The sequence below is a fragment of the Propithecus coquereli genome, unplaced genomic scaffold (genome assembly GCF_000956105.1).
Source record: "Propithecus coquereli isolate 6110/MARCELLA unplaced genomic scaffold, Pcoq_1.0 Scaffold5, whole genome shotgun sequence".
In the NCBI taxonomy this organism is placed as follows: Eukaryota; Metazoa; Chordata; class Mammalia; order Primates; family Indriidae; genus Propithecus; species Propithecus coquereli.
This window is the reverse complement of record NW_012150840.1, coordinates 16,103,970-16,131,086: the sequence shown is the minus strand read 5'-3', so window position 1 is coordinate 16,131,086 and position 27,117 is coordinate 16,103,970. Positions and strand designations below refer to the sequence as shown.

General features: G+C 38.5%; 1 protein-coding gene across 1 annotated transcript in view; it reads right to left on the bottom strand.

The window, feature by feature from the left end:
* The window catches only part of GPATCH2L (G patch domain containing 2-like), a 49,098-nt gene that overhangs the window by 4,272 nt on the left and 17,709 nt on the right, over positions 1 to 27,117 (bottom strand). Inside the window, exons 3-9 of the mRNA XM_012656307.1 lie at positions 26,765 to 26,829; positions 22,035 to 22,211; positions 19,755 to 19,834; positions 17,030 to 17,097; positions 15,973 to 16,027; positions 13,931 to 14,016; positions 2,341 to 2,435 (exon numbers count right to left, since the gene is read on the bottom strand). Coding sequence (XP_012511761.1) covers positions 2,341 to 2,435; positions 13,931 to 14,016; positions 15,973 to 16,027; positions 17,030 to 17,097; positions 19,755 to 19,834; positions 22,035 to 22,211; positions 26,765 to 26,829 — 626 coding nt within the window. The remainder of the gene's footprint in view (positions 1 to 2,340; positions 2,436 to 13,930; positions 14,017 to 15,972; positions 16,028 to 17,029; positions 17,098 to 19,754; positions 19,835 to 22,034; positions 22,212 to 26,764; positions 26,830 to 27,117) is intronic.

Genomic DNA, 27,117 nt, shown 5'->3' with positions numbered 1-27,117 from the left:
ATTCTTTAAAAGCATATACATAGTTCACCTCAGCATGAGGTCGAGATGTGCTGGGAACCTCTGCTCTGGTGTGTTAGTCGTGGAAGCAGGTTTGCGTGCTTACTCACTAAGATCCCGGGTGCGGCTCTGTGCACCAGACACCTGCATGCTAGCAAGCCGTAAAAGAGAGGAGAGGGAAGATAAAAAGAAGAAAATAAAGGTGCTACATTTTCAAAATGTCTACTTAACAACCCTATGGTCGTTTACAGGTCTTTTCTCTGGCCATTTGTTACTGTTAGTACAAAAAGACAAGGAAGACACGCTGTTTCTTCCTGCTCTTCACCTCTTTAGCCTTATTAATATCTTTAAATTCAGTCAATTTCAACTCAAAACTTTCTACCAGTGGGGGAGGGGAAAAAGGGAAAAGATTTGTGGCTGCATGTTTAAGAAAGAAGCTGAATTCATCACAGTGACAGGGGAGAGTGTTGGCAGAGATCTGAGCTATTTATTCTTTTAGGAAAATCCTATAAAGAATGACACAAGGAAGCCTCTATCTGCAGTCTTGTTCATCACACCGGTGAAGACTCCGATAACAGATGTATGCAGTAGCGTGATTTAGTGCCAGGAGCTGGCCCCTGATGTGTATTAATACAGCGGCAAAGCGGAACGCACCTCTCTTCATCACTCATTCCCATAAAAGAGGTGGAATCCGAGATGGCCCGATGTTAGGCAGAGCAAGCCCATTTGTTCTACTGACTGATGGCGCAGGCTCAGGCTATGTCCTTCACCTCCGTGGGGCACTCAGGTTGTGGGTAGAAAAAAAAGAAAATGCTCAGCGAAGCAGGGCTTAGTCAACAGGTGAGAGGAGAGGAGTTAGGTTCAGTAAGGAAACATCTAATGCTCGAGTCTTGTTTAATTACCCCCACATCCCATACATTTCCCGATTCAAATATGGAATAAGGATTTAAAACTCTTCTCAATGGTTCTTCTCCTATAAAGAATTAAAAACTAAAAACAGATGCTAGATATTAAGGAGGAAAAAAAAAAGAATGAAGAGATAAAAGAGGGGAGGTTTTGTTTTAGTGCTTCAAATACCATAGACTGGATGAGAATCTGAGTTTTGATGTGGGGTCATAGTTTGGAATCAATCCTACCACATATAAAAAGACAGAACACCTGCAGTGTTTAAGAGGGCAGCTCTAGAGTCACAGGGAAACCAGTTTCATCTTGGCTCTGCAATTGATCCACCATGTGACCTGGGGGAGTGATTTAATCCTCAGCTTTCTCATGTGTAAACTGGAAATAAAAACAGCATCTACCTTGTAAAACTGTTGCAAACATTAAGTGAAATAATGCTTGCAAAGTGTCTGGCTCAGAGCCTGGCCAAGTGAAAAGCACTAAAAAAATTTACCATGATCATCAGACCTGTTATTAACACTGTCCAGTATGAGCCACCTTCAAGCAGACATCCCAAACAGAAGCTCCAAAAGGACAATTTCAGAGGTTGCCAAAACTTGGGGGTAGGGTTCCGTATCTGTCTGGGTTTTAACCTATACTCAGCTATCAGCTGCTCTGATCTATGTAATATATAGTATTTTCTAAGGAAAATAATCTATGATATATACTCAATATCCAATTTTCTCACTGATATGAATACATAACTATCCCTTTTTTTCATTGAAGGATAATATACACGAAGTAAAGTACATAAATCTTAAATGCACAGCTCAAGAATCTTTACAGATGTCAACGGCCACGTAGCCCCCACCTGGTTCATACACTGGAGCATTTCCAGCACCCCAGGTTTCTTTCTGCTCTCTAGGTCACTACCCTCAGCAAAAGACAACCACTATTTTGGCTTCTACCAATTAGTATTAGTTTTACAAAAAACTGAAAAGTTTTAAACTGAAAATTTGTTTTTAATTAACAATTTCTTGACTAGTAAAATACTACACTGTATTATTCATAAAGGCAGTTAAGAATGTATTGTATTGTACACTAAAGAAGCACATTAACCCATGGGACTCCCTGACTACTGACTGAATTGCCGCCTCAACTGGGTTTTCATTAATATGGACCCAATTTCCTGTCTGTGCTACAACAAGAGCTGAGATGACTGGAGATTGCTGATGGAGGAACATACAGTTTCAAATGCTAGAAAGCCATGCGGTAGTGAAAAACATAGACTTCAGGGTCAGTGAGAACTGGGCAATTACTTCTCACAGTCTTGGTCTATCCATGTAAAATGGGAATAAAATGACCTATTTTATCACGAAGATTAGATGAAAAGGCATACAAAACACATAATTTAGTGCCCAACACATCGTAGGTGCTCAATAAATGATAACTGCATATAATCACCTGCACTGGGGCTGGACAGAGATGCTGTGGCCACGGGTTTCCGTTTCCTCTTGATGTCACGTGAACATGGTGGTCCCCAGTGTACATTTGCCTGTCTGCAGATATGAGAAGCAAAAAAATGGCTTTAACTTTGTAATTCATACTGTATATAAAACATTATGTTCAGCCCAGAAGAAATCCTTGACCCATTACAGACAAAACCAAACAGGCACAATCTTTTGCCATTAAGTGTTGGCACAAGATTATTCAGAATTAATCATAACTCACTCTTTACCCATAATACATGCCCCTTCTAAACTTTTTACCTGCTTTCAGTGTAGCAGACATTCAAGATTAATTTCAATAAATATGCGTTTCATTATATGCATATTTTTGCACAATTATTTTTCATAAAAACTGTAACTGCAATTGTTCTAAACCCACTAATGAAATACCTACTCCCAAGTGGTAATATATTGAAAAGTTTAATGCTGCATGAACACAGATATTTGCATAGAATTTTAATAGGAAATTTAACCCTTCTGCCACTATAAATCTGAATTTTTAATACTATGTCACGAGTTAAATAAGTTTGGTTTCTGTGACTTTTAAAAGTGCTAATTATATGTCAATAATGTTTCCTCATCTGAATATTCAGCTTCTCTTAAAAACAAAACACTGAGAGCTTCAAAACTAGAAAAACAAAATATTCTCTGAAAGACAATGGGCTTAACACTGAAATGGCTGCTATGCCATTTGATTAATAATTCACACTGCTCCCCACTCCTTGTTTCTCTCAAACTAGACAGATCCTGCCCCAATTAAGGGCCAAGTTGAGTCTCACCCTTATACAAAGCTTTCCTTAAACATTTGAGACCTTATCTACCATGAATCAATATTTAACTGGTGCACATGTATCTTGTTTCCCTAATGAAACAAAAAGGCTTAATCTCCTTGAGATTAAGAACAGGGATCTTGAGAACAGGAACCATATTTACACTTTCATAATTTCCAGTGATCTACCAACCGCAGCACAAGACACATAGCTGATCCTCATTAGCTGCTGATTAGAACTGATATGAATGAATAAAACACTTAAAAGTTAAATGGTACTGGTTTAAAATGGTAAATTTTATATTATGTATATTTCACCAAAAAAAACTTTTAAATAGCCAATGTACGTAACATATAAAAAGGAATCCAGTAAAATCACACCAGATAAACTCCTAATTTGGTAGTCCAGCTAGGGATCAAAACTCTTTTTTAGTCTTAAAACTGGAACCTCCAACAAATCTAAGACAATCTAGATAGCAAGGCAACAAGACAACTGTTGAATCGACAATTTTCCTATACAGAGGGCTCCCCCAATCTGGTAACTTCCACAGTTTAAAACACACATACTCATTTCCCTAAATATCAAAAGCTTAAGAGTTAATTCAATTTACAAACAGGAAAATAGAAGACTTTGACTAGAATCCTAAGAAATTTTTTTAGAATGCAGAGTGCTATAAGCCAAGATTTACAATACAAAGCCATTGGTTTGGAAAATTCCATCCAAATCACCTTTTATTGGTCACTCTCTCCTGTATAGAAAATTAAGTTAATACCTCATGAACAGTTAATTCTGAAAACCCAAATAGTTAATTCTGAATAAATGTGTAAAATAGGGTACAGCTCATATTTCATACCTTATGTGAATAAGTCTAGCAGCAGGCTGATTTAATAATAAATTAACATAGATGACAACATCAAAGGTAGACAGTACAGTGTTCACTCTGAATGGACAGGTAGTAATTCCCTTTGAAGCCACGACACAGGCAGAAAAGAAAATTGTTCCTCATCAAAACAGGGAAATGTAGAGAATAGAGCTCCCATCTTTTCCACAAACACAGGACTTGAGTATATACAGACCCAAACTCAAACCACCCAAGCATTTTGATCTAATTCAATCATGCCTATCCTCAAGCATGATTCAGAAAGAGAAACAAATTCAAAGGATAACAGTTTATAGTCATGCTTCTTTCCTCTTTACCTGAAGCTCATTAAAGGAATCTCTAAAACTTTTCAGAATAAATGTTAACACTACTGCTTCAAACTCAACTATGCTATTGGACATCAGAGCGGTGGCACCCTGGAGCAGTGGGGATGTGGGGGAGGACAGACAGAAACTAGAACAGGTGCAGAGAGCTTCTGGGGTTCTTTCTGGTAACATTCTTTTTCTAGATCTGGATGCTGGGTACTTGGCTGTGACTGTGACAATCCCTCAAATGTGTATTTCCTTGTACACTACTCTGTATGTGTATTATCCTTCAACAAAAAGTTTAATTAAAAACACTGCTTCCTCAAGATCAATGTTTACAATATGCTGAGTTTTATGATATTAATTCTTGGAGTACCAACTTGGGCTGAACTACATGAATACTGCCTTGTATTTACACCTCATCCATCATTTTCACAGCTTTGCACGTTTGATATATGTCAGCAACAAGGTTAAGGGCCCATATTGTCAGCTCCTTTACGGATCTAGTCAGTAACACTTATTTTTGCACACTTTTAAGGAATGCTTGGCATATTTTGGAGTAAAAAGATGAAACCATTTATACATCAAAATGTTTAAATTTTTAACCATTTTAATGGAAATATGGTGGTTTTTAAAATGCTTACTTTAGTAAAATAAAAGTAAGTATACTTAGCTATTACTATGCATGTAGGTTATTATATGGCACTATATTCTGCAACGTCCTCGGGGGCTACTGAGGACTCAGTGGCTCCAGTGGTCCTTAGACCACCCTGGCCGTCTATGCAATGGTCCTTAGACCCCACCCCTTCTCTGCTCAGTAATGTTACGTGCAGACCCCCAACCGCTAAGCCTCCAGCCTGGTACTTCTCTCTGCAGTAAAGTCTACTCCTACCACTCCATTCCCACTTCTAATTGTCCTGAACATTCTAAATCCTTCAAATTTTGTAAATTCCTCTGGTTATAACTTCGGAAACAACTAAAGGCTTTCTAAGGAAACCAAGTAACAAAGCTTGTTAACCAAGTAATAAGCTTGTTATTTTGTCGTAAAAGTGTGTATTTGTGTGTGGACTATTTCATTTCTACTCAGCAGTGTTTTTGCTTCTTTCAGTGGTCACGAAGTTTTTACTGAGCATCTACTCTGTGCCAAGCATTGTACTAGACACTAGGGATGTAGTGATAAACAAAATAGATACCATCTGCCTTGCAATGTAGAGATCTTGTAACCTAGCCCGATTTATAGCTGCACAGCTTTTTAGGCTACAGAACATGAACAGAGAAACTAAGGCAATGATAAAGAGAAAGCATGCTCATTTTTAAAACTCAGTTTAAATGCTCCTTCCCTCCTAAAATATTTCTCTTAAGACCTGTTTCAAGGTTGGAGAGCTATTTTGCAGAAGGAAGACTAACATCATATCTTAAGACTAAGTACACAAGGGATATTTTCCTCTATATGTATCCCTTCCTAGTCAGTATTTGGGGAGGGAAGAAAAGAAACAGCCAAACTGTTACAAAAAGACAGTAAGGCATTTTCCTTTTTGGTTTTAAGCGAACACTAGTACTGGTAGAGTTTACGGTTTAGGAAAATCTATCTTTCCAAGTGAGGGCTCCATCTGCTTGGAAAGAACCTTAGAGGACAAAGAAGGAAAAGGACCCAAAATAAGCCTGGGCTAGTAATAAGGAAGCTGGGCACTTAAAGCAAGAAGATTTAAAGGAGACAGGAAATGGAAGCTGCCATGCTGTATAGCAGAGTCAGAACATTAGGATAGCCCCGTTTAAGAGTAAAGCATAACATGTGTGGGCTGGAAAGGCCTCTTGTGTTATTCTGGGGACCTTAGCATGTGGGCAGGCAACTGCTGCAGCCTCTGCTTCCTATTCAAGGGGGAGTTCCAGTTTTTTGTTTATCCCAAAGTAATTCCATAACATCAACTGTAAACATAAAAAAAGTAAGGAAGGGAAGGAAAAATAAAAAGGTTGACCTCCTCCCCACCCCAATTTTCATTTAGGGGTATTTTTTAAAATTTGTTATTTATTTAACATGTATTATTTAACTTGGATGGTATCACTGTTTACTTGTACAAAAAGAAGCTGAAAAGGGACAATGCACAAACGTGATAACAGAAAGGGCAAGGGAAGAGTCTGGGCTTCCCTTTCTCACCAACACACAGAGCCCCTTGCTGTAGGTAGAAAGGGTGGAAGATTTAACCAGACATTTTAAAACTCTTTTTCAAGAGCAGTATATGGTTATTCTTGGGTTGCAAACCGTGTACTATATGTCTGGAGAAGAGATCTTTCTATTACTCAGAGTGTAAAAAAGGCTAAATATAAGTTAAGCCAGTCTTTACCAAATTAAAACTTCACTCTCAATTGGAGTAGCAAACGGTTATCAGAATTACATAAGGAGCTTTTACAAAATACACATGTCCCCACTAAGATCCTAATTTAGTAGGATGGGCTGGAGTGGAAACATAATCACTCTGTTTATTTTGAAGTTTTTCCCCAGGTAATTCTGAGAAGCACCTACTGCAAAAATTGCTGAGTTAAAAAAATCTACCAAACTCCCAAAACCCACCTAGTCAATAATAGAGATATAAATATTTAATGTAAAGAACAATAAAATGATTAAATGAATATAAATTTAGATAAAAATACTGTTCCCCAGTATACAAGCAATTAACTTAAGAAAAGACAGGCTACGCTTGTTCTGTTTCATCTGATCAGGGACAATCTTCACTCAGGCCGGTGAATACCTGGGGCATGTTCTTTTGCAGCACATGTTCTGGGATCAGTACTTCCCCTAGAGTGTCAATTCTCCCACTGTGGTGGCATTTGCCAAAAAGAATTTAAGTGGGGGGGAGAAAGATGGTGGGGGGTAGAGGGGAGGAGGAGCAGTAAAAGCAATAAATACACTCTTTCTAAAAAAATTCTCACTTCAGAAAAAGTCACTAAATTCTTATCGTAAGTGTGAAGGTGAATGCTGAAGATTAACAATTAATTGAAAGAGTATTCTTTATATCACGCATAAACACGACATTTCTATTTTATTTTTTACTGCAGGTAACTGAATGATCAGGTGAGTTGTTAAAATTGCAGTGTTACTTAGGAAACTGGGCAGATCACTATGTCCTTGGGGCAGGAATGTACTTTTAGAGAAAAAAAAATTACTTTGAGAAATACATGCATGTTTAATAGAACCAATGTTGGCAAAAAAATTACTGAAGTGACTGCTTTAGATTTGTAACAAAGGTGTTTAGAGTCACTCCTAAGGAGAGAAAACTGTCTTTATCTGCCAGTGGCAAGCTAATTTAAGGAACAGTTCACCTTCAAAAATCATTCATTTTTAAAAGCCGCTGAAAAGTTCATTTTTTGTATGAAATAAAAATAAAAATCTAGGGTAAAATTTGTTTTCTGTACTGTCACAAAAATAAGTAACATCAGGAAAAAAATATGATGTATCTAAGGACCAAAGATCATCATACACACCATATATGCCAATTATTCTCCTTAATTACTAATCTATTCAACTATTCGTGGAAGCCTACCCTGTGTAAAATACCATGCTGGATGTGGAGAGGTTAGACATAAGATGTCTGAGCTGACATCCAACCCCAGGAGCTCATAACATAGTAGGAAGACCGACTCACAAATCAAGAATTAATAATCCAAGAAAATGTGCTGTAATCAGGGAACAAGTAAGGTGCTGGCATAAAATGAGAGAAAGGATTAAATCTAGGGAAGTAAAAAGATCCCTTCCTCACATGCGATTTCACCTTTAGGATTAACTGACATTTATTAAACATCCAGGAAGGGAAATATTTTCACAGACTTGCACGTGGAAAAAGATCTAGGCATCTGACACTAGGGGCAGCTAAGGAGAAAAACACTTCACAATTGTCACAGGAAACAGAGGAGGCTTTTCTAACAGGAAGAGAGCCTGGCAATCCCACTAATGGTTTTCACTCAAATCTGACCCTTAACAATCTGTGACAAACTAGCACCTGAAAATCCTTCTGTCTAATCTACTTCGCTCAGCTACGGTACGGTAGGCATATCATGGAGCTGTTTCATGCCAGCCACAGGAGCAGAATTGTTTCATATCAGTTGGAAAGATGGGTGTATTACAAATGAAAAACACAGAGAAAATGCTTTCATCACTCCACTTAGGCAGTAAGATACCAGCCAGCTGAGAACTGCTGTAAACAAGACTCTCCAACAGAGGACAAAAGATTCAAGAATTGTGTACTATATAAAGGGCAGTTCCAGCAGGCTTGGGCAGCTTTATAGGCAATAGCATAGCAGAAACATAGCCTCACACGGGCTGAAACTAAGGCACTAAAGAGGTGAGCAAGTGCTGCTGTACATCACAGCATCCTCAACAGCATAGGACTAATAAAAGGTTCTTCCCCCCAAGCCCTGGGGTAAAACCTGAGGCTGTTTATTATGGCTCCAAAGGTCAAAATTAATAGTATGAATTGAGTCTTCTTCTTGCTCTTTGAAACTCCTTGTCAAGTGGCACAGCCAGCTGGGCACACAACTCTGATATGCAGATCATAAGGTTTGTGAACAGATAAAATGAATTACAAATGAGCTCAGCATATCATATTTCAACTCTCCAATGGGCAGGAAGGTCTCTCTCTTTTATACCCAAACACTGCCCAAATGCCTCCTCTTATATCTTATTTGAGGCCATTTAAGCACCTCAAGAATCCATATTACATCTTATTAGCAAATGACTCTGGAAGCCAACTTAAAAGTTTTTAAAATTGCAATTATCCTAAGGACAGGGTAGGGTAGTAACTACACAACAAAAATAATATTAGCTACCAAGATGTTAAATATTTACATATATTATTTCATTTGGTCCCCACCCATTCAATAAAAGAGTATTGATATTTTCATTTTAAAGATGTGCAAACAGGTATAAGGAGGTTAAGTCATTCACCCAGATCTACCTCACATTAATGTCCACACTCTGAATCTCATACTGCCTATGCCAATGGACTATGAAGAAAATGGTAGAATGAGACTTTTCATTCACTCATTAAGGAACATGTATAATATTTACATACCAGGCTGTATCTGTCATCCTTACTAGAACTGAAAATAAGATTTCTCAAAGGAAAAACAGTTTATTTACCAAGGAAGCTGACCTCTATGAAGAGAAGATATCAAACAGTGCTTTTCTATTTCAGAATTAAAGATAAGAAAGAATAAATGGAAATGGTAATGCATTACCAAATTATCACCCAAAATAGAAGAAAGGGCACTAAAAGATGACCTTTCCTTTGAGTTGAAGAAAATCCCAAACTGCTGTGAAACACTCAAAAACTACAACTGGTGACTTGTGCATCATACAGATGCAATTGACCTGTGTAGCAGTTGATAAGTTCTAGTTATCACTCCCTATAGGTAATGATGGTAAGAAACACTATCCTTCACAAGCAATAAATCTCTCATTTTGGGGAAAGCTGCCTGCAGCACTAGTCTCCTTATTACAAATTTGTGACTGTGCCCTTGACAACAATATCTCTGCATCTGCGAGAACACCACTCACACCATCTGCTATTTGAGCAGCAGCAATTCTTAACACCAAGTATTGCTATTAAAATAAATAGCAAATCCCAATACTAGCAACCAAAACAACAAAACCAAAACAGTTGGTTTATGATTTCATCCACACACACAGCTAACTACCCACACATCCACCCAACAAAACTCTGCTCCCCTCATTTATTAATAACCATGTGACGGGCACTGTGCTAGATACTAACACTCTTCTTCACCTGCAGCAGGCTCTCCAAAGTCCAGAGGCCTGTAAGGAAGGGTCACACAATACCAAAGCACAGAGCTCATGCAATTATGAAATCAAGTCCCTATTAAGCAAATTACAAAGCACCAGTCATAAAACCATACGCATTCAGGGCAACAGTTCCTAATCCTGGCTGCATATTAATCACCTGGGGAGCTTTAAAATAATGCCAATGCCTGGGCCTCATCCCAAACCAATTAAAACAGAATCTCTGGAAGTGGGGCCCAGCATGGATCTATTTTTTAAAGGTTCTCATGTGATTCCAAAGTGCAGCCAGGATTGAAAACCAGCAAAGTTGAGTATTTCTAGAGTGGTATTTCTGAAATCCACAAGTCTATTAGTGCAAAGATCACAAAACTCTCCCTCTCATCCACTGCACCTGCCATCTGGGCTATCTTCAAATGATCCATCAATAAAGTGTTATTTTAAAATTATGGTCCCATTATTTATTTGTTTATAGCAATGAAAAACTAAACAAGAGAGTACCTGGAGGTCACTTGTCACCCCCCAGGGCCCCCAGGCCTATTCTGAGAACCAGAGCTATATATGGCTGCAGCAGCGAGGAAGTGGTTGAAAAGCCCTGGCTCTCGTGCAGTAGTTGAGTGCTTGGGAGAACACAATCGGCAATGTCCAGGCAAGCAGCAGCCTCAGCTCAGTAACCTGACAGGAGGGAGCCTTCCTAGTTCAGGCATGATTATCAAACTCTTTGTGCTCTTAAAGGAGAGTAATTATAGGCATGTGAAAAAAGGGAAGCGCTCCCTGAGGAACTCTTCCTCACATGCTTCCCAAGAGGCAGCAGGGCCATTAAAAATTCCATGATGAAGAGGAAAAACAGCCTGGGAACAGCCAGGAGGCAATACAGCAAATTAATACACCAGCCCTCCTCAGGGAAAGCTGTGATAAAACAGGAAACACTTCTCTCTTTGCAAAATAAAATTATACCACTAATGATAACATAGTCACCACACACACACACAAATCGTTCTAATGATGGGTGTGAAATTCCCAATGCTGCCCAGATGCTTTGAAAGAAATCTTTGCCTACTACAAATAAAATGGGACAAGAAAGAGATAAAATTTCCATTCGAAACAATTTTTAGTTCAGTCATTCACCTGCCTCTTCCCTACCTCCACTACTCCTTGACATTCCCTCCTTGGTGCCAGGCTTTTGCTAAACAGTCCACTCTTGGCAAAGCCTGCTGCAAAAAGAATCCAATCTCATCAGTTCACCACACTGGAGCTAGACGGCTCCTTCTCCACTGACCCCTTGCTGGACAGGGGCCCCCACGACTTCAAAGGAGGGAGAGGTAGCCCTGAGAGCTCAGTGTTTCATCCTTCCCATTTTCAAACACTGCGTAGAGGTCACTTGCACTGATCATTTCCCACAGAGCAGTGGTTGCCAAACTCTATTGACTGTGCATCCTCGTGAGTAAAAAAACTCGAGAAAACATTATATATTTATATAATAATACATATACATAAAATAGAAATATGTGCTACTAGACTAATATATGAATAATTTAAAACCAAAAGAAAATTTCAAGCATAAGATAATAAATAAATGTAAGTTTAAAATTTTTCTTCCCCTACTCACCCCAAAGAACCTTCATGCGTGCAACCCACTTAGTATCTACTGCCCTGGGAATGATGTCTAAACGTAAGGACAAAGATGACATACAATTGTCCACATTCTCTCTCCTTTGCTTTTAGCAATGATCTCAAGCAACCAAAAGAAAATTTCAAGCATAAGATAATAAATAAATGTAAGTTTAAAATTTTTCTTCCCCTACTCACCCCAAAGAACCTTCATGCGTGCAATCCACTTAGTATCTACTGCCCTAGGAATGATGTCTAAACGTAAGGACAAAGATGACATACAATTGTCCACATTCTCTCTCCTTTGCTTTTAGCAATGATCTCAAGCAACGAGCAATATTTCCCTAGAGCTGAGTGCACCAGAAACACAGTTGAGACTTCCTTATGTTTCCAAGTCCAGCCACAAACACTGTCAGGCAAGAGAGTGAAATAATGATGTGGATAATGAGATACACAAAGAAACAAGAAGCTGACATCCAGCCATAGGATGAAGCTTTTAAAGGAAACAGAAAACCTGACAAAAACATAGATACTGATCTCAGCATAGCACAGCTCTAGGTAGCAGAGGTAAAGGGAAAAGGGCAAAGTAATCCACTTTCAGCATCTGACATGATATGGTGATACTCATGCGTTCTTCCCAGAGGTATACACGGGTATCATTCTGTTTGGTATTAAGATAAAAAGCTGAGGACTGCTTTCCTATGGATTAAAATCTTGTGTCTTCCAAGATGGCTTGAGTACCACCACCTCTAAGAAAAGCTCCCTGAGCCCCTGAGTTAGGAGCCCCTCCTCTGTGCTTCATATCATTCACATGCAAACTTTTATTGTAATTGTCAATTTCCACACTCATGAGAATGTAAGCTCCTTGAGGGCAGTGCCTAAACAAAGAGCCTGGCACACAGTAGGGAGTCAGCAAATGACAATGAATGAATGAATGACAAACAGCATGCTACTGAAGAAAAGGCTTTACAGCAGTAGTTTGTATCATTCCACAATTTTCCACATTCTTAAGAACACCATCTGTGATGGTCTCTCTTTTCATAAGACTTTCCCACAGAAATACTTCTTTTCCAGTAGAAAGATCTGGCAGTAGGTTATGGTACTGAGTTTATTATTAATATCATAGTCCATAGCATACGTTCTAACTGTATCCATGAAGGAGTAATTTCTTTGTGCAGCCTATAACTCAAAATCTAGGAATGTATGCACTTAAAAACTTATGAGGAACAAAAAAATCCTCAGAACCTTGGAGAGAAATTCTTCGTGCCACCAGAAATAATAAAAGTTTTTTGGTCCAGCCTATTAGCTGCTCTTTTGTGATAACGTCCTTGCTAGGGGATATTACCATTAAAACTATATTTATTTCCCATGTCTCCTAACTTAAGAGAATTTATATTGAGAGGCGCAGTAGTCATTCATTTGACAAATATATACTGAATGCCTGGCAAGTGCCAAACACTGTGTTAGGTGATAGGGATTTATCAGGCAACAAGACAAGGTCCTTGCAGTTTGATGCTTACATTCTGGTAAAAGAGACCATGAAAAAAGTGGGGGGAAAAAAAAACCTAAAACCCACCTAAAATAAGCTAATGAGACTGTGACAAGAGCCATAGAGGAAATAGAAAATGAGCAGAAAGTGCTTGAGGTAGCCCCTGTAGATAGGATGGTCTGAGTGTTCCTCTCCAAGTTGAGACAAGCAGCAGCTCAAAGACAGTTTTCCAGGCAAAAGGAACGAGTGCACAGGTTCCGAGGCAGGAAAGGATTGCCATTTTTGGAGAACAAAAGGGAGCTCCGTGGTACAGCTGCATCTCTCCCTCAGAGAGGGGGAAAATGATACGAAAAGAAGCTGGACATGTAGGGAGAAGTGAGATTGTGCAGGGTTTTTTGCAGGTCATGGCAAGCAACATTAATAATGTTCTTTGAAGATGGGGCTTTTAGTAGCAGAAATAATATGACATATGAGCCAGAAGACTTAGGTCAAAGTTGAGATTTAATCACATACAAGCCATGTGATCACAGGAAAGATACATCACCACTCTGCCTCAGTTTCTACATTTGTAAAATGTCTATTTACCGCAAAAGATTGTTAGAAGGATCAAAGTGGACACTACACACGAACATACTTTATAATTTGAGGTGTTATAAAAAGGAATATGGCATTGTCCATAACAGCCACAGAAGGTAATTACCTGGCAGAGCAGTGTGCTGGTGAGCATCTTCGGTGAGAAGCATCCGCAAGAACATCCAGGGAGTAGAGAGGAGAGAGGGGATTAAACTGCAGGAATAAATAAGATTATTTCAGTACAGCTTGTATGAAACAGACTTAATCCTTAAGGGTAATCTACTATTTTACCTTTCCCCTTTGGCTGCCCAATTCTTTTGCCATACAAAACATAGACACCATTCAATAAAGCTGCACGTATTTAACAGTGTGCCCATGAATGTGCCACACCTGACCTAGCATACCTCACAAAGACAGTTCCTTATTAAACAACAATTTTTCAAAAACTTCAGAGACACAATAATCACTTAAAGGGCAAAAGACAGTACTTTCCAAGTGACACAACAGGAACTTACACCTACTGATTATCAACTGTGGATCAGTCCTTGTTCCCAAGAAGATTAGCATGAAATTACCTTTTCATTTCCTTATCCTGGCAAACGTTTCCAAGAACAATGGGTTAAGCACATACCAGCAGCACAGTACAGTGGAAAGAAAACTAGACTAAGAATTAGAATATCTTAACTTTTAGTCCCAATCTACCACTGAGTTGCTGTGTGTTAAAAATTTCATAATCTCTGAGCTTTACTATCCTCATCTGTAAAATGGATATATCACTATGTGCATTACCTATTTTACAGGGTTATTGTGAGGGCTAAATGAAATATTGCTTTCAGGTTATAAATTAATTTCAGTTTCTCATCTATAAAACATCTATGAACTTCAAAGGTGGTTGTGAAGATCAAATGAAATACTATATTTTATTAGCACCTTACTTCATGTTTGCTAGCTTTCTTTGGACTTTTTCCACAATAAATAGTCCTCTCTCAAAAATTTAGAATGTAATACATTCGGATATACGAAGACTGGAAGACAAAGACTGGAAGAACTTTGAATGGTAACTTCAGAAGTAGTTAAAAAGAACAAAAATTAAGCAACTACCTATAAAGGTTCCAGTCTCAGTTCTATCTACCAGCTGCAGGATTTTGGGTAAACAGTATGAATCTTATGGACTTCTAGTTCATCATCTGTAAATAACAGATCTGGACCAGGTGATCACCTGTGATGCAAACATGATTAGTATCCTAGCTTAGAATTCCCCAAACTGCAGTCTCTTACATATCACCTTCATGACTTTTTCCTTATCTTCCTTTCCTTTCCTTATCTTTCCTTATCATCTGCACTACTGTTTACTTAGTATTTTTCTTTATATCAATTACTTTTACTCAGCCTTGTCCTTACTATGTTGCCATGAAATAACAAGTTTTATATAATGGTTACATTTTCTAATACACATTATAATGCACAACTTAAAGATTATGTGTCTACATGCCACCTAAAATCATCTCATACATGTATATACAAGTTATGTCTTTCACTGCTGTAGTTCATTTTGAAATGACAAATTTACAATGAAGGTTTCAAGTCTAAAATGTGTATCAACTCAATAAGCTAACAAGTAGTCAAAAAATAAAACAAAACACTGAGCAACAGGAAGCCTGAGAATTTTTACCTATAATCTTCATCTACTTTACAACTAATAACCAAAATAAAGCAATTCTCAAAAAAAAAAAAAAATCAAAAAGCTTCAAACGTAAAGGAACATATCAATAGCCACTGTATTTTTAAATTGTGACCACTACGCAAAGGCCTAAATATGCCAAGGGTCCCCTCAGGGGGTAACCGAGAAAAGACTAAGAGGGCAAGGCTCAGAGGCCTTGACCCCATGTCACCGAAAGCAGCTCTATCTTCCTCTGCTCCGTATGTTTAGGCTTCAATGTAGTACTTCTCAGCACAGAATTCTCATGGTGAACTAAACCATAGGCAGATGAGATTCATTCTGCTTTCTTACAGCAAAGTTCAAAACTAAAATGAAAACATAATTCTATAAATATGTGTTGCAAGAAATTGATGATCACAGGAGAACCTAAAAAAAGAATGAGTATCAAATATTCTTGGAAAACAGTTCTTCAAGGAAATCAGAATAACACAGGGAAGAGGGAACCTTACCTCATGTGCACAAGCAGAAATGTGAGGAAAATCAGAAGCCAACGCTTTATTCTTTCTAAAGAAAAGGAAATCAAATGATAAAATAAAGATGACAAAGAAAAGCGATCTTACCTGATTCCGTTCTCTTTTCCCAGCTGATGGTAACCAGAAACTAAAGAGAGGGAGAGAACAGGAAAGAAATAAAAGAAGTGACAGGAGAATTACAGATGGAAGGAAAAGATAAAAAGATGTTGGAATAATGAAGTAAAGACAAAGAAGGAAATGGGAAAAAGATGTGATGGGAAAAGAAATGGAGAAAGATATTAAATGTGAACTATTTTGCTGAAAAATAACTCTTCAAAGGAAAAAGCCTCATAATGGAATGTAAAAGATTGGACAGGCTGGAAATGGCTGGAAATAAACCCAAATAAACCAGTGTGACACCGATGCACTTTCAGCTGTACAGTGACAACAGGACCCCCGACTCAATGAGGGCAATAAACCACATGCACATCTCTCCTATTTTGTAAATTGGAAATTAGACCAGGCTGAATGCGTATAGGATGGCCAGTGGGTACTGACCATGACGTGTACAGGATACATGAAAGACCAACCATGTTAGGGGACAAGGCTGCCACAAAATAGGGCAGAATGATTCTCCTGTAGCTATATACAGGCTTTCCATTGCATTTAGCATGGTAATTAGGACAAAAAGATACTTTTCTATGAAGAGGTCTAAAAATTACAAGAGAATATAGGAGAATAGATGCAACCACCCATTTTGAACAAAAACAAGAGACAAAAAAAAATGAAATTAAAATATAACATTCTTATTGGAAGCTACTAATATAGCACCTATAGATACAAAAAGCGAAAAAATAAAACGAGTCTAGAAAGGCAAAGAAAATCACTGTCATGGGCTCAGGATGTTAGCCATGTTAATTGCTACAGAGCACAGATCTTTAAGATCTCTTTTTTCTGCTCTGAAGCCTGATTTCCAGGTTGCTTCATAAAACTCCCCTCTGCCTCCTTCTCCAAGGAACAAGCTAGGACAGCCAGTAAATATATAAGCACTTACTCTTTCTGCCGAGGGTCGCTAATGATATGGCTTATCCTCTCAGTACCTAAAGTACTTATGCTGGTCTCCTAAAAATACAAGGAAGACAAGAGTATCAGCCAAGCACAGAAACAAGTACATAAAGTATATTCTGTCGTCAAGCTCTCACTTCCCCATAACGTGCCAGCCAAGGCAACCTCAAAGGCACATGTCAAATGTGAATCTTAAAATCCAATAGCAATTGCATTTCTTTGTACAGGAATCTATCTTAAAAGTATTTCATGTTATCCTACACTTATTTTTCTCTAGTGATGTAAAAAATTATAAACATTGTTTGCTCTATATGGTATTTTAACATAATGAGTAATACCTCCTGGAGTTATTGAAGTATAAAGGAGTAAAAATGTTGTCAAAAGACTTCTGTGACTTCAAAAATTGTCACTCTGTATTTTGTCCCTTAAATGTCATTTCTTGAAGTAAAAATAGAAGTTTGTATATACTGATTCTTAAATTTACAGTTCTTTAGATTGTAACGTGAAAGCTTACCTATAGCACCACAAGCAATTCAGAAACTAACCATTTCCAAAAAATTGGACAACAGAGAAGGCACTCATCCTTCACTTAGCACGAGTATATTTACAACGCATATCTATCACAGTACCTGGAAGGCACACCAACATGTATACGGCTAAGAGCTACAGAGTGTTAAAATGAGAGAACACAAGTCATGGGTATGAAAGTCAAGAATGTAAGGCTGCTCCTCAAACACATTTGTGTCTAGACAAATGGTGTTACCTGTATTCGCCTATGTGCATGGATTAGCCTAAACATTAGGCTACTTGTTTTAGCAGACCTGGCTATAGGAAAATTAATTTGAGGTCAGATTCTGGGCGGGAGTGGAGCTAAATGAAAAGGTTTCACATACTGCGTTCTTCATATTCTGCCTCCCTTACAGCTACGGCTCCTGGTCACAGATACAGACATGGCAGGGGGGCCAAGGGAAAAGATGGGTGAAAAATGAGCTATTTGTTACAGCAGAAAAATTATTAACTTAAAGTGCCGTAATGTTTAAATTTACAGTTTATTACTGCGTAAATTACAAGCAGTACTTTGCGTAATTAGCAGCTCGCTGGCAGGGAGCTGTGAATGAAACTCATTATTTATGATTACAATTTAGAAAAAGAGAAGAGAGATGGGGGAGGGGGAAGCTGGGGGGCAGAGCAGTGACCTCTGCTAGAAATGATAAATATCCCTTTAAGGTGATGAAGATGAATTAAACAAGTAAATATTATCCTATTCATTTGAAATCATTAGCTGCACGTCCAATAGGCCCTAGTTCCCTTCCAGGCAAGCTAAAGGGAGCCTTCAAGATGAACTGACTTACAAGGAGTACTTCTTATTTTCTGAGAACTGAAAGAATGTAAGGTAGGTGGCAGGCAGAACATTATCTGTCAAGCCTAACCAATAAAGAGAAAAAAAGAAAACCATCTCTCTGTTCCCCATTCCCAACCTCCTGCCTCCCTCTGCCCTTGTACTCCTATCCTGCTAGTTTTTCTGTTAAGAACAGGCTCCCAGCACAGCAAAAGCAGGCATTCTATTGTCTGTAAAATGAGTGATTTAAAAGGAACAAGGTATTAGTCTTTCAATAATCAAATGTTTTTCTAATTAAAGATCTGAATTTGAATTTAAAAAGAACAAAGAACCTGAGTTCATCTGGAAATAAACAGCCTCTTTTCTTTTGCATGCCTAAAACTTCAGAAAACAGTTCCCTGATTAGACTACAAAATAGCAGCTCCTTAAGGGTAGCCAGACCATGGCTCTGATCATATATACCTGGCTTGGCATAGAGCCTGCCACATAGTAGGCATTCTAAATGCTTATTGAGTTAATGCTCTCAGTGTCTCTCCCTTCCTTACTCTTCACTCACCACCATCTTCTCTGATCGGGTATGAGCCCCTGTATTACCCTATTTCTCAATCTTAGAGTAAAAAATAAAACAAAATAATAAAATACATAAAAATCTAAAAAGATAAAAGTAGACCTGGGTTCAAATCTGTGTTCTGCCACTCCTATCTGGGTAACATCAGACATTACTTAACTTCTTTGAACTTAAGTTTTCCTCTTCTGCTGAAGGGGAATGTAAGTTCTTTAAAGGTTGCTGGAAGGATTAAATGAGCTGAGTGCCTAGCACAGTCCCCGGCAAAGGCAGAACTGAATAAACAGTAGGCGGTGGACAGTCCTCCCTCATGGCCAGAGAGGGGATGCTGAAATTCAATTAACAGATTTTTTTTCCCCAGTTTTGGGTTTCTTTTTTTTTAATGAATTTTAGGATGAAAGACCAAAGTTAGGATAGAACAAAGATGCATTCATGAATTCAGGAGGAATCATAAAGAAGCCAAGAATATTTTAACTTATACAATAATAATAATATAGAATTAATCAAAAGTTGCAGAAGAGACAGAGATCAGAGTGTTCTTACTGAAATCTGTTCTTTTCCAAGAACTGTTATGACACTGTTATGACAGTGTTTGCTTTGTCAGAACTTCTGAATGAATTAAGTTTCATTTTTTATGTGTGCATCCACTCATATCCTACATAATGTTCACTCTTGTCAATTCCCAAAACATCCCAGTTGGCTTCATTAACTCCAGGGAGTTCTATAGCACCTCTGATTGTTAATAGCATACACAAATTCCACAGGGATATTATCTTCCTGCTGAGCCTAGTAAACCATGAGAGCTATCACCTTCCCAACCAGCCTTCTTCGCCCCTTTCTGAGGCATCGAGCTGCTGCTCCAGGCAGACGATTCAAGCGAGCATGGTACCCTAAAAAAAATAAAAGCCTCAGTCACTGAACACAGAAAATCCATAAGCAACCCTATGTTTCTAGTACACTGAAGGCCTTACTGCCAGGATCTTACTACCTTTAAACTAGTATCACAAGGCTATTTGTCAAGGATTTATTATTCCCACGTCTTTGTCACTAACAGCATGATCTTAGGCATGCCATTTACCTTTGACCTAGGCATTCTCATCTATAAAAGGGGAATAATCACTCACTCAGTCCTACCTTACAGGGCTGTTTTGAAGACACAATGAAATACACGTGGAAGGAACTTCATACACTGAAAACACCACATAAATGTAAGGTAGTATTAACAATTTCTAATTTTAAATTAAATGCTAGTTTATCTCACAAACATTCTAATCCATGACATAATGGGAAAAATAGCATGCGTAATAGTAATATAACCCCATTTTTCTAACTGCTGTGTATGTTCTATACATAGAAAGAACAAATGGAAGAATCCACACCAAAATATTATTAATGATATCATTTCTGGATGTGGGATTATAGGTCATTTTAAGTTTCCTCTTGCTATTCCTGCTTATTTGTGTATATTTTAAGGGGTCCATAAAGAACTTTTAGAAATATTCACTGAAACGGTCAATGAAACAATGTGCCTCCGCCAGGCAGTAGTCTTTATCGAGAACCAACTGCTTTGAGAAGGCCTTTCAACCACTCAAATTCATCGTAACAAAAACCTACATAAAAGTTTCAGCTCTTAGTGTAATTCTGATCACCAAGAGATGCTCAACAAATACTTAATAACTGATTAATTGGTTGATTATTAGTTACTGGGAATCCTAGAATCATAAATTTATAGAGCTAAAAGAAACCTCTGAAGCAATTTTGTTCAATGTTATATATCTTAAGTGATGACCCTGACATCCCAAGGAAATGAAGTGACTTCATCACAGCCACAAAGCTAGGTAGTCAGTACCAGAGAGTAATAGCACCCTATTTCCTTCTCCCTGTCTGAGGCTCTTTCTACCCACTTTGCTACATCATAATTGAAGGAAAAGCAAAGGGAAAGGACAAATATTTGTCTGCAGTAACAGGGTCATTAAAATAAAATCATTTAGGCCAGTGTGGTGGCTCACGCCTGTAATCCTAGCACTCTGGGAGGCCAAGGCGGGAGGATTTCTTGAGCTCAGGAGTTCGAGACCAGCCTGAGCAAGAGCGAGACCCCGTCTCTATCAAAAACAGAAAAAATTAGCCAGGCATGGTGGCATGCACCTATCATCCCAGCTACTCGGGAGGCTGAGGCAGGAGGATCACTTGAACCCAGGAGTTTGAGGTTGCAGTGAACTATGATGACGCCACTGCACTCTACCTGGGGCGATGGAGTAAGATTCTCTCTCCCCCCCGCCCCCACAAATAAATAAATAAATAAAAATTATTTAAAGAAATTATTTTTAAATCATCCATTTTTAAAATGCTGTTATACCTTGTATGTGAGTGTTCTTACTGAAATCTGTTCTTTTCCAAGATCCAATACTTCAGGCTTCTGTTGAGCACTCAATAATTTACCAGTTTCACATCAGGATAAACAGCTGTGGCATGATGATAGGCTTCCTAAGTCTGGCACAAATGGCAATGGCAAGCTGAAGGAATGCCCTGCTAATATATGTCCTCAGAGTCTCCATGGACTGATTTAGTTAGGAACGGAGAGAACCTCAAGCCTTAAGACACATCCTTTAATCTTCTAGAAAATCCCTGAACTAGCTCCAAAATTCAGATTTTTTTTTTTTTTTTTTTTTTTTGAGACAGAGTCTCACTCTGTTGCCCGGGCTGCCGTGGCGTCAGCCTAGCTCACAGCAACCTCAAACTCCTGGGCTCAAGCGATCCTCCTGCTTCAGACTCCCAGGTAGCTGGGACTACAGGCATGCACCATCATGCCCGGCTAATTTTTTCTATATTTAGCTGTTTGCCAATTTCTTTCTATTTTTAGTAGAGACGGGGTCTCGCTCTTGCTCAGGCTGGTCTCGAACTCCTGAGCTCAAGAAATCCTCCCGCCTTGGCCTCCCAGAGTGCTAGGATTACAGGCGTGAGCCACCGCGCCCGGCCAAAATTCAGATAATTAATACATCCTTAGAGGCATGAATATGTTTGCTATGGGATGATTCTTCTACCCTTAGAGAACCATAAAAGCATGAAGTTCTTGGTCTTCTCAGAACTCACCTCTTTGAGCTGGCCGAGACGGTAAAAGGAATGTGGAATCTGAGAGTTTATCCAGTCCAGAATCCATTCTTTCTACCTCAGAGCAATGATCAGGAGCCCACTTGGGCAGAAGATTAGGGACAGTGAATCCTGGGACACATTCTCCTTCATAGAACCAGTCACTCTGCTCATCATCTCCTAAAGTAAAGAGATCATATCATAAGCTAGAATTTTAACATGCCTAAGAAAAGTCAAATGGGAGGATGACTCCTAGTGCTATAGTTTCCATTATACAAAGTACAAAAGCACAAAAAAATTGTTCTGGTCCTCTTTCTTAATCCATATTATGATGAAAATTGGGCTAGCAACCTAGTTTTACATATATGTCATACTGTGTTAGACTGAACTGCTTTAATAATAAAAACTAATAAAGCTACCACTTACTAAGCCCTTATAACCTACCAGGATCCATGCTAAAAATCTCTAAATGTTATCTCTTCCAATCCCTATACTAACTCCAACTTACAAATGAGGCAACTAAAGCCCAGAGAAGTCAAGTTCAATTTAGTAAATGATGAAGCTGGGATTTGAACCCAAAGCCTGACTCCAAGCCTGAGATCTTTACTACAAAAATAAACTTTCTCCCCTACGCCATCCTCAGTGGTACAAATAAACTTGGGGGTTCAAACCCCATAAATGTTTTCCAATTCAAAACTAGCTGTCCTGAGTGATTTTTTGCTATTAATATATCTGCATTTCTCATAATAAGTGAATAAAGAATGTATGCCCATACTTCATTTTTTTCCTTGGTATCTCATTAATGGGACAGAAAATCATCTTGATGCTGGCAATCCAAGCTACCAGGAAAGAACTAACCACAGAATAATTTAATTCTCTAAGACTTTTCAAGAAGTTACACCATTTGCTCAAGGCCATATTGTTCATTAATGGCAATGTTACAACTAGACCCACATATTCAGATTCTTAGTTCAAACTTCTATTGGCTACAATGATAGCATCTTAGTTTCCACTAGAGTTTATCCCTGCCAACAAAGAATAAGATAGATAAATTCATGTCTGCCATCCCATCACCCTTTCAAAATAGCAAAGATAAAGGAAATTATTACAAGAACATCTAAAGAGTTCATAAGGCATTCATACTTAATGTACACTGGATCCCAGCAAAGCTGCTCAGAGCATGCCCATCACATATGAAGTATCAGATTCATGGGCCACTAACACCCAGAATTATAACTCTTAAATCACTGTGGAAATCTCCAAGAGGAGCAATGAAACCTGCATTCTGGTGAATAGCAGCAGATATTACCACTAAAGAAATTACTCAAAGTGTTCCCTTATAAAAACACATCACGAACAGATGTCTTTCTAAAACAGTGGTTCTCAACCTTTAGCATGCATCCAAAGCACCAGGAGGGCTTGTTAAAACAGACTGCTAAGCCCTACTCCCAAAGTTTCTGATTCTAGTCTGGATAAGACCAAAAATTTGTATTTCTAACAAGTTCCCTAGCAATGCTAAGCTGGTCTGGGGACCACATTTTGAGAACCACTACTCTAAAAGCATCTCACCAAACCAGGTACACAGATGAATTAGAGACAGGCATCAATGTACAATGACTACTTTCTCTGCACTTTCAATATGTTAATTCTTTTCTTATCCATAAGCATTCCTTGGGCCATTTATAAAAATAGTATATTAAGTTGGATCATGTTTTCTGATGACAAATGACAGAATATAATGGAAATCTTTTGGTTCTCAAGCATTCACTCAAGATTTTTAATAATACAAAAAGGGACTCACTGAACTGGAAGAAACCTTGTGAGATCATCTAGACCAGTAGTCTTCAACCTGGGTTCACCAGGATGCCTGATGCAGGAGCTCCTTAAAAGAGTGCTGCCAGAGAATAAGGAAGAGGCTGAATTCATCAGGCTCTTGGCCTCCAGCTCCTCTAGAATCTTGCTTTAACCAAAATAGGCTTAGTTGTTTTATAATTTGAGATTCTATGTATGATTTTGTTTGGGAGAGTTTTTCCCCTTAACTGGGTTTCTCAATAACTATTTATTAAGAGTTCACTATATGCCAACAATGCGTTAGGTACTGTGGCTGCAAATAATAAAATAATTCTTGCCTTTGAAAAGCTTCAATGAAAAAGACACACACCTACAAATGATAACATAACAGGGTAAGTGGTAAAAAGCAGTAAGTGCAAGGAGTCCTAAAGCACAAAGAAAGAGGAAGGGCTGCCAGTCAGAATATGTTTCGAAAAGACACGGCACATTTAAAGGAGATCATTGAGGAGACATTAATGAAGTGACTATTTACAAAGGTGTAGAAAGTACTAACAAGGAAATCAATAAGGAATGGTGAAGTACCCTGGAGCCAGCACAGCAGGAGGTCTTTACCAACCCTAGACCTGGATTGGTCCAAGGTTGGAAAAAGATTGACAAGGAAAAGAATGTTATCAGAGCCCAGAGAAAGAAGAGTGGTTATAGAAGGCTGCCAAACAGGAGTAGTGGCCTTCTGCAGAGGAACACAACCACTGCCAACCAGCAATCCAACAGAAAGGGAGCTAGGGGAAGCTATAATCATTTCCAAGTCCTCACTACCACTCTATAATAAAATGATTCATCCACATCCTTTGCCCTGTGTCACTGGATTCCACAGCGCCTTCCCCTTTAGGTGGAGCACACTTCTCCATCCTATTGACACTGGGGTTGGTCATACAACTTGCTTTAGGTAGTGGACCATTAGCAGATATAATTCAAACAAAGGTTTTAAATATGCACACATGATCTGGCTTGGTCACTTGGAATTTATGTCCTTTGCCATGAGAAGTCTATGCTGCATATAGCCACTGTTCCCTTAGCCTAGGTCCCAAAATAAGGTACACTATGAGGAGATATAAACCTAACTTGAAGTCTAGAGACCAGCTGAGTCCAGGCACGATCAGATGAACCATAGGCAACCCACAGGCCCATGGCAAGAAATAAATGTGGTAAACCACTGAAATTTGGGGGATGTTAAACAGCATTATCACAATAAAAACCTGATGAATATATCCAATCTCACTCACCTCTCTCCCTCTAATCATCTACTGATGGTTCCTATTGGCCAACCCCAATAAGAAACTGAGGGCAAGAAAATCTACTGATATAGTCCATAAATATGGCCTGGAAGGGCAAAAGGAGAACTGTGTCTTGGGGGATGACCAGCCATTCAAGGAAAAGGGAGGAGGAGATTTCAGGCAGAGAGTCCAGCATGAACAAAGGAATGAAGCAGGAAATAATACAGCTTTGTGTTGAGAACTCTATGCCTCTAAATGTCACCATAATGTGTTAAGTTGAGACAGAGAAAGAAAGGAGAGCTGGGGCTACAGAATATTCTATAAGCTTTCATGATAAACCAAGGAATCCTTATTCGTGAAAAAGCTTTCCAAAGACCCCAAAATTTAATCTGTTGTAATAGGTCCACACTTTTTCACACCTTTGTATGATTATGCATTGTAACCTAAATTTAAGAGGTGCATTCTGATACTTCCTAGCACTGTAGTAAAAACAAAGAAAAAGAGCAAATATTACTAACTCTGAACAGTATATACCAGCTCATTCATGGAAAGACAACCAGACTTTCCTGGTATGAGATAATGAAATCAAGACCCTAGCTAGAGCCTACCAGTACATACACACAAAGTCTCTAATGACACTTAATTCCCATAGAGTCTTAAAGACGGCAATGTACTCAGAACAACCCCCATTATAATAGGAAGCTCAATAATTCTATGGGGATAAAACTGCCTTCATGCCTGCAACTCTGAGGCATGGCCAAGATACCTGCCCCACAGTCCCTCTCCAAAATCAGGACTTGGATGCTGAGTCTCACGGTCCCAGGATACCTTCAGTTACTGGGGAGCCGACCGGGATCAGACATGTAGCCACTGTGCCTCTGTCCTTTAGTCACTTAACCGTGGATAAAAACTATTGGATTTTAGATCTAGAAAAATTATTGGATTTTAGAGATCTACAAATGTCTTATTTAGATTAAGAAATCTACAGTCCAAAAAAGTTACATGAAATTTCTTATTAATGTACAAGTAGTGTGGCCCTATACAAGTCTCGAGGACAAGAATTTTGTAAAATGCCCTTATACCAAAGCAAAGTTTTAAATTAGTGTTTAGGTAGTGAAAATAAAGAGCTGGTAATTAACACACACCAACCTCATTCACACAGTTCTATATTAAACTTCAGGAGTTTTAATTTGAGAAAGACGATGTTTTATACAATATATTTGCCTAGAACACTAAAATCACTTATAAATAAGGTTAAAAAAATAACTAAATTCTAAATGGGAAAATAAGAATGTCTTAACACCCAAAAAAGAGAGTATAACACATGAGGATATTTCTTGGTTCTAATAAAAAGGGACTTCCCAAAGTCCCAGGATCAATACTCTAACCCCCTGGACCAGTAATTCTCAATGTCTGAAATACCTGCATAAGAATCACTTCAGGTGCTTGTGAAAAATGCAGATTCCAGGGTCCAACTCCAGACCTATTTGATTTCTAGGAGCTCAGGGATTTGCAGTTTTAACAGTTCCCCAGGTGGCTCTTATATGCCCTAAAGTTTGAGAACCACAGCCACAGGCAACCATCATATTCTCAATGAGCCACGCCTATAATCATTAGCATCCTCCCATAAACAATGAACCAATATCCCAAAGCTGGGATCAAGATTACCTTGTCGTCCTTCATCATTGGTAAAGAGCCCAGCGTCACTGCTGCTACACACACTGCTGGTTTCACTGAAAAAAGAGGAAAACACAAGAGAACTCATCAGCTCCCGTCAAAAACAAAGAACTGTACATTCTTATTTTGGTTTTCAAATGGAAAGATGCCAAGCTTCCCTAATTTTACTCCAGCTATTAACCAATCAGATATGTAAATTTCATAGGGGAGCTATAACATTTATTTTCCCCCAAAATAATAGAAATATAAGAGGAGAATTCTAAAATTTTTACTTACATTTCAAAGTACTCTTAAAACATCTACAGTCACTTTGTTCAGGATCAAAAAGGTATTTATTAAGGCTC